The sequence below is a fragment of the Lonchura striata genome, chromosome 4 (assembly GCF_046129695.1).
Source record: "Lonchura striata isolate bLonStr1 chromosome 4, bLonStr1.mat, whole genome shotgun sequence".
Classification (NCBI taxonomy): Eukaryota; Metazoa; Chordata; class Aves; order Passeriformes; family Estrildidae; genus Lonchura; species Lonchura striata.
This window is the reverse complement of record NC_134606.1, coordinates 23,123,824-23,137,864: the sequence shown is the minus strand read 5'-3', so window position 1 is coordinate 23,137,864 and position 14,041 is coordinate 23,123,824. Positions and strand designations below refer to the sequence as shown.

Below are 14,041 nucleotides of genomic sequence, written 5' to 3'. Positions count from 1 at the left end.
ATTGAACACAGCAGTTTCATTCATGAAACTGTGATTCCCCCTATTCCACTGCAATCCACATGGCAACTGCTTTTCTGTACAACATACCCACCACAGCCCAACAGCAGTCATGTCCTTCCTTTCCAACACACAGAGAGACAAACTCCAAGCATCCCCCCAAATTCTAAAGGAAACAGCAGAAATTAACATGGTATCATAACAAAAGCTCTTTTTCCTAAAAAGGGTATTTCTCACCCTTTCAAATATTAAAAAACCAAGAAGCATGTATTCATAAAATGAAAATTTTGGGCATACTTCAAACAATAAAACACTTTTCTGCTACAAAAAACAAACTTTTTTTTTAAGGACATAGGCACATAAGGCAAAGAGGCCAGTAATCAAACCCACCAATAAATCAGGTATCCAGAGTTTCACATAAAGCAATCTTCAAGATGAAAGATGGAAATGAGAAAAAAAAGGAAAAAGTGTGGGGAAAAAGAGAGAGAAAAGCATCAAGCTGTATATTCCTCCTATTTTCTTTTTATCTTTTTCTATCACTCTTTAACTTTTAAGACGCATGTTCAAGCTGCTTATGGCTTCCTTAACCATAATCTGCCTGCAGACAGGTCTGTTGTCATCTTTTAAGTACAGCCACATTTCATCTCCCTTAACCAACCTCTTCTGGTTCCCCAACTTAAGTGATGCCTGAAGGTTTTTTTTTCCCCTTTCTTCTTTCCTAATCAGCCACAATTTGCATATTCCTTATTCATTCATTCATCTGAATATCTCTTCAGAGTTTGAATATAAGCTCAAAGGCCTGTTGCTCAGAATGCAAATAAGCCAATATATTTTCTTTTTACTTGAAGTATGTGCATGTACAAAAAGACAAAAGCAGAAGGTAGCATTACTGCACTTGTATTTTATGCCATGCTTAGTTTGGTTTCATTTCTGCATTAACAACATCAACCACCAGAATCATGAGGAGTTACAGGAATCTATTCCCTAAATATCAAGCATGAAGGGGAAAAAAACGCAGGCAAAGAAAGAAAGGTTTCTTAGTAAAATAATTTCTTTTCCATAAAAACCTGCATATAATTACATCATACCTGCATCAATGCCAACAGGTCCAAATATTTCTTTCAGCTGGAGTGCCAGTTCAGGTGGCAATGTTAGTTCTAGGCAATCTATACTGAAGGCTGCATGTGATGCTGGTATAGGGCTTTGTCTCTTGGCTTTAGTTGCAGCCCAGCTTGGAGTGTCAATTTCTTCTTTACCACATATCTCCTTGGAATTGTCCTGAGTTTCTTTATCTATTTCCAGTTCTTTATTGCTCCTAGGACCAACCAGAAGTGCACGATCCATTTCCAGTAACAAACCAGTCCCTTCAGAATTTTTGGCATTGCTTTCTGAAGGGCTACTGTAACTTTCGTTGTTTAATTCAGATTTCAAATGGGTAGAAGTTGTGTTAGGATCATGAGGCAAACCTGCATCAAGTTGTAAAAGTGATGGCTTATTTACAATTTCTTCAGGAGGACTCTCACTCTCTCCCTTCTGCTTTCCTGAAATGGACAGCTCAATGACACCTGCTGCTGAGCTACCTGTGTTAGTTCTAGGGTCTGAATCCACAGAATTATTCAGTTCCAATGAGGTAGCAGTAAATGAGTCAAAAACATCAGCACTTGTCACAGCTGTCTTGGCAGCCCTACTTTCTGTAATGTTGAGTGATGAATCCTTGTCTTCTGAAGTCTCAAAGGTATCACCAGCCCCAAGTACTTGTGGGGTTTGTTTGCAGTCTTTTGGATTCTCATCATAGTTTTTACTTGCCTTGAAATCAAGGTCTGCAACCACTGGCTCAGCTTCGCTTACCTGAAAGCTTTCAGTATCAACCACTTTACATAACTTTTCATCAGAGTCTAACAGTAGACCTGTGGCCCAGTCGATGTCTTTGTTACATCTTTCATACAGATCTTTCAGAGCTTCAAATGAAACAGACTCAAAGAGCTTACAGAGTGTATCTAGTTTTTCAGACTCATCAATATTGATAAGCTCACTGTCCTCCACAAAAGTACTTTTATCATATGTAACTCGATAGGGTATATTTTCCTGAGAATCTGAGACCTTATCTATGTCTTTGGGTTTGAAGCCATCTAACCTGCCATGCAATACTTTTGTTTTTTCAGGGAAAAGCATTTTCTTTTCTAATCTCCACAGGAGAGCAAAGTCCTGTGATTCAGTCTGTGAATGGCTACTTTTTTGCCTACATAAATTTGCTTCCTGTTTCTCTTCTACCAGGTTAAGTTTAGACAAGTGGTCCTCTTCTCTGGGATGTGGCAAGCTGCTGTTTGTAAAAGTGAGAGCTAATTTGTGATGCTTCTTTGTTCTCTTACTTTGCTGGGATTTTTCCTCACTTACTATTTCACTAGCTACTATTTCCTCTTGGTACACAGGCAAATTACTTATATCTGGTTGCTCTTCAGTGTTCATAGGTGACCCATGAATCACATGTACAGTTTCAAGAGCATTCGTGTTAGTGTCATCTTCAGTATTTCTGTCTTCATCACACTGATTTGTCTTTCTCATTCTCCTTGACTTTTGCTCTCTCTGTTCTAATGAGGCTGAGACAGGCCAATATCCTAACATTTGCAATTCTGGTGCAGCTTTATCTGAACTAACAGAGTAACAGCTACAGGGTAGATTTTCGTCCTCATGTCCTTTCTCAACAGTACATGTCTCAGGCAGGCCCACTTGCTCTTTGCCTATCTCAGAATGCTGCTGTCCGGGAGTTTCACCTTCCTTATCATTCTTCAGAGGAGATTTTTCTAGTCTTCTAGGTCTTTTGACTCTCTGTCCCATTGTTTGTTCCACAGGCCAATCACCCAGAAAGTTTAGTAGTTCTGGCTTTCCTGATGTGCCAAAAGCCAAACTGCTTGGTTCCACCGTGTTACTCGTTTGGGTTGATTTTGGTTCCATACATATTTTGCCCAATTGTTCAACTGCAGTTTGAACTTTGAGACTTTCATTATCACTGTGTACCTCAGCTCCACCTGTGTGTAAGTTCACAATCTCTTCAGCTGGAATCACCTCAACCTCATCCATTTCTGCTTCAGTGTTTTCTTCTGTTTTTAATCCCTTTTCTTCTTTTGTCTCTAAGGGCAGCTCTCTTTTGATACAATCTGATAAATTAACTTCCAAGTCATCTTGAACAGTGCTGTTCTCAGAATTGTGTTCCACCGAGATATTTTCCATTTCTTTTTCTTCTTTCTGAAAATGCTCATGGTCACAACTACTTTCTAATGTTAGAGAAATACTGGAAGAAGTTTTATCAACTTTAGCTAATTCAATAGGCTCCACCTCAGAAGCAAAACATTCTTCTTCCTTTACATCAGAATGTGCCTCTCTCTTTCTGAAAGACAAATCGGAATGAAATATAAACACATTTCAAACCTTCTTAAAGCATTTGCCCACATTTTTAACTCCAGTTACAGTTTAACCTAGTTAGACTTCTAGTGAGAGGGAAACAAATTTGTAACTAGATGTAACTCCAACATTCCTCAACAAAAAAGGAGCTAAGCAAAGATTAACTTTCTTTAGGAAGTATTCCCTTCTCACTAGAGCACAGGGCTAAGACACTTTCCCAGGAGCCAATGTCCCCCCATCCCATTTCTAGCATTCAGCTTTGTATCAAAGCACTTTGCTGCCAGACACTTCCTCATTCAGATCAGCAAGTCTGGTAAACATACTTTTATCTAATGATCACTGCTCTCTCCTGTTGGCTTGATGCTAAAGACAGCCTAGAAATTAACTAGGAGAGAATGTGCCTTTTCTTGTCAAATAATTTTTCACAATCAACTACATTCCATTAATTATCATTTCAAATACTTCACACATGCAAAGCCCAAGTGAAATAATAACTGAAATAAAATCTGATTTCCTATGTGTCCTAGTTTTGGCCAGAACATGGAGGTTATTCTGTACCACCTTACATCTTTGCTGGAGCAGGAATGGGAAGGGGGAGCAAACGAACAGCATGTGGTTTGGGAGTCTCAGGGGGGGCACTGAACTGGGCAATGCCATTCCTGAGCAGGACGCCATGCACTGCAATACACATGTGGCATGATCCAGACTGGCATCTAAGAACAGTCCTGGATACAACCAACAGAAACCCAGGCAAGTTTAAATCAAGTGTACTGAAGAGCAAGTAAAACCTGTTACTACTGCACAAAGAATCCACCTTCTACCATCAAGATATAATATAATATCAACATACAAACTTGGAAATAGTAATTTGCTCTTATTTGAGACTACTAAAAAACAATTGGTAGATTTCAAGTGCTTTGTATCTATAGCATACATCCAACAACACATTCCTAAGATAAAAGAAAGCCAGTCAAGATTGGCTTCTTGAAAAGTAACACTGCCATAATGGGAGGTTTTCAAAAGCATTGGAAGTTGACTAGATCCCTTGACTGCTCATTTCTGAAAATCCTGAAATTTTTAAAAATTAAGAAAACTATGTAGGGATTTTTTTTTGTATTAACTGTCTTTTTTAATGCATTCACCAATAGTTCAACACTATTACCCAGGTTTTGTTGCTAAGAAGCTAAAAGGCTACATTTTTAGCCTTTTATTTGATGCTACAAAGCTAGTGAAAGAATCTAACCTCTGGCTTTCCTCCTGACAAGGATCTTCACTCCAGCCAGCAGCTTCTGATTTGTCTGGAACAGAAGAATCCAATATTGATCTAACAGTAAGGCAGCGTTCATACCGTTCCAACATTCTTTTGATCTTTTCTTTAGATACACCATGTATGTTTCTCCTATGAATTGAAAACAAACAAACAAAAATAAAGCCATTTCAGATTTGTGTATAACAATGACAAAAGAAAATTATTAAACAAATATACAGAAAGATTAACCAAAGAATTCAGGGAGATAGGTGAAAAGCTGTGAAACAGCAATTCTTTCTGTATCTATGCACTAAGGCATTGCAAACAGGACATGTCAGACAAATTGCTGCTCCACTTCTCTACCCCATCTGGTCTCCCTGTACTGTAGTTGGATGTTTTGCATAATACTAAAATCTAAAATTGTATTAATAATGCATCTTCCTCAAATAATTTCAGAAAACACACTATACCAGATCCTGACAGCAATGCAGGATATCAAACTCAATACAGAAGACTTCTGAATTCAGTCTTCTTTCCTTGGTTTTGCTAAACTAAGAACTCATTAAGCCTTGAAGAAAACCTATTAGCCTATTATTCCAGACACCCTTTGGCCAGAAATTTTCACTAACTCTGTTAAGCATCAATTAGCACTGTGTTCTCCTGCAGTTCTACCTAGAACAACTGAATCTTGTCAAGGATAGTAAAAGATAAATTGAAAATACAGAAGAAAATGTTTAACTTTTATTTTAAGAAGGAAAATAATCTACCTTACCTCACATAAAAAGCAGCCAATCTTAAGCTAAATATGCAAATTCGGATGACAACAGGTACTATAAAACCACAAAATAACTTCTGTTGGAAGGGACCTCTGGCAGTCCCATACTTCAGTCTCCTACTCAGAGGAAGTACAGCTAGATCAGGATGCCCAGAGCTTTTTGTCCAACTTTAAAATATCTGAACTGGCTGAAAGTCTATAAACTCTCCAGGCAAACTCTTCCAGTACTCAACCACCTTTAAAGTAAATGTTGGGCTTCTTTCTTTTATGTAATCTAGAGTTCCAACTTGATGAGGTTCAGTTTGTCCTATCCCTGCACAACTCTTTTTAAGTCTTCTCTACAACCTTCCAAAAGGTAGCTGAAAACAACAAAATTATTCTTCAATGATCTCTGCTTAAGGCTGAATAAATTGCTCCTGCTCAGTTCTGTATCACCTCTGAATTTGCTAGGAGTGCACTCTGTCCTTGCACCCAACTCATAAAAAGGACATTAAAGAGCTGCAGTTCCTCTCCAGAGGGACATAAGCCTTCACTTTGGACAGTGATCATAACATTTGAACCTGGCATCTAGCCAATTTTCTCATTATGTTTTATTATTCACTTCTATAGGGTTTATGTCTTGCTGATTTCAGCCCTAAATAATAGAAGGTTCTGCTAAAGAAGTAAGCAACAATGATGATGCACAGAGGTTTGTCCCTCTTAGGCCATGAGGTGCTGACTAAATTCCATGACAGCAGAAATACATCAACTAAAGCAACAGACCAGGATGCAAAAATAGCCCCAACTTGACATAATTTTTGCAACCTCAGTAACCCAAAGGAACAGTCACTATACCTTACATGCAAAGAACTCCAATAATGAAAACATCACAGTGTCTATTGCTAACTGTACCTTTTGCACATAACTGAAGTGAAAAAAGATTTTTAATACATACATACAAAAGTCCACAAAACATCATTAAAAAGATACTTATTTTCACAAAGAAATTTACAGACACCCTGCTACTTCACTAACCACTGTACTAAACTATACCTTTTTTAAAATCATAGCTTATACTGTCTAGTATGTTTTCCTTATATAGTACTGTCTACTATATTTTCCTTTACATTCTTACCTTTCAAGTTCTTTTGGTTTAAACTTCCACCAAGTGTCTGGTTCTCGGAACACTACTTCATATCTGAATTGCTGAGCCTGAATAAAAGAGATATAATATAAAACAGAACATGCCACATCACCCATTTCTTACTTCTATGAAAAAGAACACTATATGCTTAGTTTGCTTCTTCAAAGCTGAGTTTTGTATTTTTGATACCTATTAAACATTTGGAACAACACTTTTGTTCAGTATATAAACTGAGATTTTTTTAAAAAAGTATATGCATCTCTTAAAAAATAAAATTAAATGTGTGCCATGATCTGTCTTCTCTGGGACAATACTGCAAAACATCTCTTTCCAGACAAGAGCATGCACATATCTACTCAGCCTAAGACAGAGGAAAGGGCACAACTTACATTCAGAGCTGACAAGATGTGAACCAGCTCCAAAACAAACAATTCAGTTACATTAGCACAGCTATTGTGGGTAGCCTTCCTGCCACATGGGAAACTTGACCACGCTGCAAGTAAATGGCTCCTGTATAGTCCAGTCCCATCGTAATGGGAAAAGGAGCCTAAAGTCTAATCAGGAGAAACACTGCAAGTACTGTACTGTTTCTCCCCACTCCTGTTTCCAGAAAAAATTCTTATCACTGTACCAAACACTGCACTTCTGCAAGAACTCTTTGTTGCCTCTTGATTTCAGTATACAGCAAAATGAAAGACATAGCTTACAAAAGAACTGCTAATCTGACAGTTGCTAATAAATGCAAGTATAATAAAATAAACACTTCATTAACAAAATTATGAGTGTTAAAGTCTCACTGTTCATTAATCCATTAGCAAATGCAGCATATGTAAGGTATCTGCTCTAAAGCTATTAATTATATGTACTACACTCTGCTGTATTTCTGTAACAAGCAATGAGAAATCCCAGATCAATATTATAACACTTTTTTGCAATGTATTATTTCAGTTAATCAGAACCAATTTCACAAAATCATGCTGTTCTAAATACCAACCAATATGGTCAATGATCAATAGCAAAATACATTCTAGACTCTGAAAGTGTTGATGTCCATTTAAAAACTATGACGTAAAAAGGTGGGGTCACTTCAACAAAAAGTATTAAGTAAAATCTGCATATCTTCAAGGAAGCTAGCAATATTTGGTAACTCTAGCTTCCAATTGGTATTTGCATCTACATCATATTTAGAATGGAACTGAGTTTTCAAGTTTTACAGAGCAACACATATCACTCATTCATTAGCAATGACTGCATTTTAAAGCAGCTTCTAATTTTACAGATCATATAAAAGTGGAACTAACACAGTTTCTTCAGCAACATTTGCTTTTGGCCCCAAAAGCAAAGCACTTGGCTTTGGCTTTTGGTAACTAGGCCGGATTAATGCTCATATACCACATGACAGTGAGTCATGCAACGCAACATGACACTGGGCAATATGATTCCATGCAACTCTGGCTTTTTTACTCCAGACTTCCTTGTGGAATAGCAGCTAGACTGTGAAAGACACTCCCATTTTGAAACATGTTGTTGCCATGCTAGACAATAATCTCTTTTCACATTGGTCAAATTGTAATACTAACCAAAATAACATAAGGCTTCATCTCCCATGCTTGTATGTTTGTATTGTCAATTATTATAGGAGAGATTCGCATTTCAAATGCTTCTTTGGCTGAAAAATACACATGTACAAAACAATGTAATACAGTTAATTTCATTACAATAGGGTGAACATATTAATACTCATTCTCTAAATTTGTTCTATTTTTATGTAGATAATCCATAATGATTAACCACTGTGTAAAGAACTCTTGCCATAGTTTCTGTTTCAAGGCCCTTTATACAAAAATCCCCCCTCACATGTAAAGCTACGGAGATATGGCACTAGCTTTTGAATTAACATATGTATGATAATCAAGGAATGAAAATGCAGGTGTAAAATGCATCAAGATGACTAATCAATCAGTAAATTAAACTAAAAAAACTACATGATCACCTTAAAGTGGACTTCTTTGTTGCATACAAAATTCTTGGCTTTATAACAGTCTTAAGATTAGTCCACTCTGTAAACTGTATAAAATACGAAAAACCAAAATCATTATTGTAATTTAAATGCACATTAACAAAACGTATAGAACCACTAAATTTGAGACACAGCACCATGTTTCTGTAGCCATGTTGCAATGTGTCTGAACAATCACAGTTCTTGCTGAATCCCACATTTATTATTTCATTTCTCCACTAGTAGAAATCTGACAGCAGAAAAGGGATCATGGTCCAAATTTAGCAAGTAAAAGCCTAAAAATACTTGTTTTATGGCGAGTTCAGCACAGGTCACTGTCAAAAAACCCATGCACTTATGAAATTGGGAAAAAAAAATTATTCTTGCTCTTATAATTTTGTTTAAATTTGACAATAATTTTGTGTACATGAGAAAAAAAAAAGATAACTAAGAGCAGGAAGATACCTGTGTATTATTTGTATCCTCATTACTTACTGCATATGCATACTATGGATCATCTGAGAAGAAATATTTCTGGGAGATGGTGTAGGTAGCCACAATAGAAATGGGACACTACCCAAAATACATACCATGATAAAATCTGAGGACAAAACATACTCGACAAAGACAGTGGCATTTCTAATTGCAAAACACACAATGAACAGATGACTTCTGAGTTTGTGCTCATATTTTTTCCACACATATTAAAAATTACTTCTATGATGGGATAAATGCTTGTCACGTAACAAGCCAAGCAGATTTTTAAACAGCATACAAGCACTGAACTGTGAGCAATCTAATCCCTTATTTATAGCTCACCTCGTTTCCTGTTCCAGTCATGTGCTTCCCCTAAGCAATCAGGATCATAATGGTATTGTCCATGTTTGTAAAAGTAATCATCAGTACTAAGAATGATTCCACCTGGATTATCCTCAAGCAAATTCCTGTGAAAGATCAAGAAATAAACAGCTTTTTCCCCTTCTCCCAAGCTGCAATGTCTATTAACTACCATACATACTTTTTTTTTAGTCTCTTGCACAAAACTAATATTATTTGGAATGGAAGCATTAATGCAGGTAAGAGGAGAGGCAAAAAATCAACCTCCAAAAAAATATGGTCTATAATAATTTCCCTCCTTCGTTTTTTTCCAAAGGCTAGAGATTATCTAGGGGAGAGAGCTGACATAGTTTCCCTACAAGTCTCTCATTTCAAAACATCAGAGCTGACAAGATGTGACATATTTTCACACTGACAAATATCCTGTCTTAATTGCATCCCATGTTTCAGGTGTCAGTCAAAAGGAGTCTTAGTTCAATCTAGGCTTTCAGAGAGTAAGAAAAGGAATCAAGAATTCCCCCAAGAAGCTTCACATATACTACTTATACAATAAAGTCACACAGTTAAAGGGGACTTTCTGCCTGTAAAGAGCTGGCATATTTCCATCAGTGTTATTCAAAGAAAACACTCTAAACTGGGACTGAAAGAATACAGCAGATCTAACACTACAGAAATTATGCTCTGCTGACAAACTCCTTTGTTCAGTGATAGAAGCTAAAGCTCATCATTCCTATTTCAATTTCCACTAGGAAAGGACCTGCAAGCAACTCTGCTCTCAGCAGTTATTATTATCCATTATACTGTGTGTACTGTGCAGCTTGCAATTAGGGTTTATGCATTACTATTTACAAGTGTCAGAAAACTGTCTCTGCCTATGCCAAATCCTGTACACAATTAAGCAATTTTTTTTAGAAGCTCACAATATAAATGTTCTACCTTGCCAAATATGATTTTCCTGATCCTGGAACACCTCTGAGAAGAACAAGTACTTGACCTATTAGTTGCATCTTTTTTCTCATCATGTGACAAACACGTGGTTTCTGTGCTTGCGGGAGGCTCAATTTTGAGTTTCTATCTTGATTTCCCCATACCTTCAGAGAACAGCTGCCATCCCAGGCATTTGAAACCACTGGGGAGGAAAGAAAAAGTCCTTTTTCCAAAGTTCTACAGTCAGAAACAGGTCTCCACTGCCCTGGACTGACAGCCACAGGAATTACAAAGCTGGGACTTCCACTGGATGGATAAAATACAGGAGCCATGAGATTCCACTGTTGTTGAGATCGACCTGATGGTGTAGGAAAATTTAAGTTATAAACCTGCTGAGTTTGCTGAGTATCTACAGGTTTTTGTGTTTTGAAACTGGATGTTTCAGGAGAAATATATGCCTCTGGAAAAGAAGCACTCTGGCAGCTGCTAAAGTCAGTCACTGCATCTTCGTGTTGTTCCAGGCACCTTGAATTAGGATCTCCAGGTCTTTGGGAGGACCCACAAGAAGCAGCAGTTACACTACTTTGATCCAAAACAGTATCTTGTGTCTGATCAGAATTTTCACACGATATTTCTCCACTTGATAGTTTATATACTTCTGAAGCCACATCATGCTGACCACGTATTTCCAACAAATCAGGATCTTCCAGTATCTCTGCAAAACTGTCTGGTGCAGATGGTGAGCTTGTCTGGATGCTAAGCTGACTCACTGGTGGCTGGGAACAGCAGAAGTTTTCTAAAACCTCCGTATTTGTTTCTGCTTGCTGTGGAAAAAGTAGGACATTGCAAACCGAATCAGGTTTTTCCCACTCAGGAAATTTAGTAAAACCATCCTGCTCCATAGGGTGCTCATGTACTATTTGGTCATTTCCAGAATTAGGCAATTTCTCAGTCAAGCTGTAACTCTGAAAGGCATTTTCTAGCAGGGAATCCAGTTCTCCAGTCAGCACACCAGGTGACAGGATCTTTTCTATTGCTGCTCCAGAGTAACTATGTGCTGCAGTACCTTCCCCCATTCTTTCATTTGCAATAGATGTTTGCTGATTAACAAGAGGTAATGATGAGGCTGCTAAATCAAAACCTAAGGTTCTTGAAGGTGCTGCTCCTTTGGCATGGGTGGACATCTCTAGAAGATGATCCATAACATTTTCTACTGTTGGGTAAGAGAAACAGAATAAAACAAGGTCAACTAAACAAACCCAAGCTGATACTAAAGAAAGAACTAAAAGACAGTTCAGCAATTCATCTTTAAATATAGCTTCTGAAACTCCCTTGATCCATTTCTCTTTAGAAATAAAGGCAGAACTCAATACAGACATATTGAAAAATAACAACCTAATAAACTTAAAATTTACTATGGAAATGCTGTCTAAAATTACAAATTTTAACTGGAAAAAATATCAGAGCTGGATGTTTAAATGGATACTTATTTCTAATCTAATATAGCTGAAATAGTGTAAAATAAATTAAAAACTCTACAAAGGATGAAAGAGATAGAAGTATGCAAAGTATGTTCATTACGGTCCACTTTAAAATGTCCTATCTAACATAGCCTGAAAAATCCAGTATTTGCATTAATTCTTTGTAAAGCCACTAAATTGAGTAGAGGGTGCCAGTGATTAACATGAACAAAATGAAAAGCAGGCACAAACATCATCTGAGCCCTAAAGCTAAGCTTCTGTTTTCCTGAAGGACAGTGTAGCAAAAACTTTAAGCTCATTTAAATACGCCTGAGCTCATTAAACAAAATCTTTGTCATCCTTCCAGCTTCTCTACTGCATGAAAACAACTTATTAGCACTCAAATATGCTAACCTTTCCATTTTTAAACGTACTGTTTACAGTACAAGGTTATGAACTCTACATGTTTACTGCGTTCTCCAATAACCTTACATAAAACTGTTATTATGATAAAGGTTGAATCTTTATTAAGAGTTCAGAGCATGAATCAATAATTCTATCAAATTCCATTTTAAAATGAACAACAATTATAACAGCACTCTCACATTTGTTCTTAAGTTGTAAACTCTGTAAAATTTAGGTAATAAAAACAGTCCTTTTAATAGTTACCTAGCTTTCATATATATAAAAAAATGCCAAAATCTGCTTTCTTAGCACATATTCTTACAATAATCTCAGTTAATCACATCTGATCATATGAATACAAATTGATTTAAATGCTCCATATATGGCTTGTTCTCCTGTACTTCATGCAGTACTTTTCTCATAAGCAAATAACCTTGCATATAGAGGAATTTTAAAACCACAGAAGAATGGAATGGACTGGGCATAAATATGAAAATAGTCTGCCAGCAGAGTTGGGTATGTAGGTCAGCAGAGTGTAGGGTAAGAAATTAGCTCCTTGTTTTAGTTCCAGCAAAGGTGCAGAGAACTAAACATGGGAAACAGAATTTATACTGCAGAAACTAATTCTCAGTGGACACAACAAGATGACAATGCAAAATAAATGTAAGACAAAAGCTCAGTTCAAGTATTCAAGGAAAAACAAATGCTGCCAGGACCACATATGGCATATCATCAAAAAATTATGATCTAGAACATAAAATACTCCTCCTGCAAAAACAGCTTAAGCATCTTGCAGATATGGCACAGAAACTAATTGGAAAAATCAGGTTCTCCTCACAACTCCACCACTGCCTGCTCTGTGTCACAGAATAATCCACTCTAAACAGTACCTCCATTTATGGAGCACAGTGTTACATTTACCAGGCTCACAGAAACATTGTTAAGCTTGTAGAATCTTACATGGTTGTAAAATTTCAAAATATTATTACTCCCCTATTTATTAAACTCACAAATATGATTACAACACCCACACCAACTTTCCTGGAGTTGCATCAGTTAAGAGCTATCTTCATGTGAAACAAAACTGTAATGTCAGCTGTATATTATTTACCTTTAAAATCACATTCAGACAGAACCATATAAACCACACTAGGATCTAGGTCAGAAAACATCTCTGACATGCTGTTGAAGAGCTCTTCCTTATTGACAGAATACATTGCTTGTGCCACTAAGTGGCTTGGGTCCCCCTGGCAAACAGCAACAGCAGTTCTGTCAGAATTGCCATTCCTCTGAGAAGGACTCCCACCAGTTTTCCTCTTTCGTGGCATTTTGTTTTCTAATACCCAGCGTGCTTTTTGTTCTGGTTTGTTCACATGGGGCTGACAGCACCAAGCCCAAAAATCACAAAAAAGCCTCTCCTAACTGGGATGCACCAAACAGAAATTGCAGACCTGGAATTAAAAAAAAAAACAACAACAACAAAAAAAAACAGAAACATTTTAATAAACTATATAATCACATTTCCACGTCTTCTATTTAAGTAGCTAACAGATTAAAAATATACATTTGCATACAGGAAAGCATTTTCTAGATGTCTGCCTTTTTTCTTTTCAAATGGCTGACAGCTAGAGCAGCCTTATTTTCCAGTTAACTAGACACAGAATCTGTGTCTGGAAGAGAGAACAAATAGAATGTAGCTCAAAATAGAAAAGCAGAAAAGTAAAGTTTGCAATGCCAGGTGGCCAGTTCACAAATATTCATCTGCTACTGAGGGTCAGTTAACATTATGGAACATTTACATTCAATTAACATTCAAAAACTACTCTTATGAAAGGACTGGAAGATGTAACATGTTACCAAATCTTTCAGA

General features: G+C 36.9%; 1 protein-coding gene across 6 annotated transcripts in view; it reads right to left on the bottom strand.

Moving 5' to 3' along the window:
• N4BP2 (NEDD4 binding protein 2) overlaps positions 1–14,041 on the bottom strand; it is a 35,728-nt gene that overhangs the window by 14,577 nt on the left and 7,110 nt on the right. For all 6 annotated transcript variants that reach the window (XM_021533195.2, XM_021533199.2, XM_021533200.3 and 3 more), the window contains 7 exons: positions 13,283–13,622; positions 10,316–11,519; positions 9,362–9,486; positions 8,124–8,212; positions 6,535–6,611; positions 4,640–4,795; positions 1,086–3,382 (listed from right to left, as the gene is read on the bottom strand). In XM_021533195.2, coding sequence (XP_021388870.2) covers positions 1,086–3,382; positions 4,640–4,795; positions 6,535–6,611; positions 8,124–8,212; positions 9,362–9,486; positions 10,316–11,519; positions 13,283–13,499 — 4,165 coding nt within the window. In that variant the 5' untranslated portion in view covers positions 13,500–13,622. The remainder of the gene's footprint in view (positions 1–1,085; positions 3,383–4,639; positions 4,796–6,534; positions 6,612–8,123; positions 8,213–9,361; positions 9,487–10,315; positions 11,520–13,282; positions 13,623–14,041) is intronic.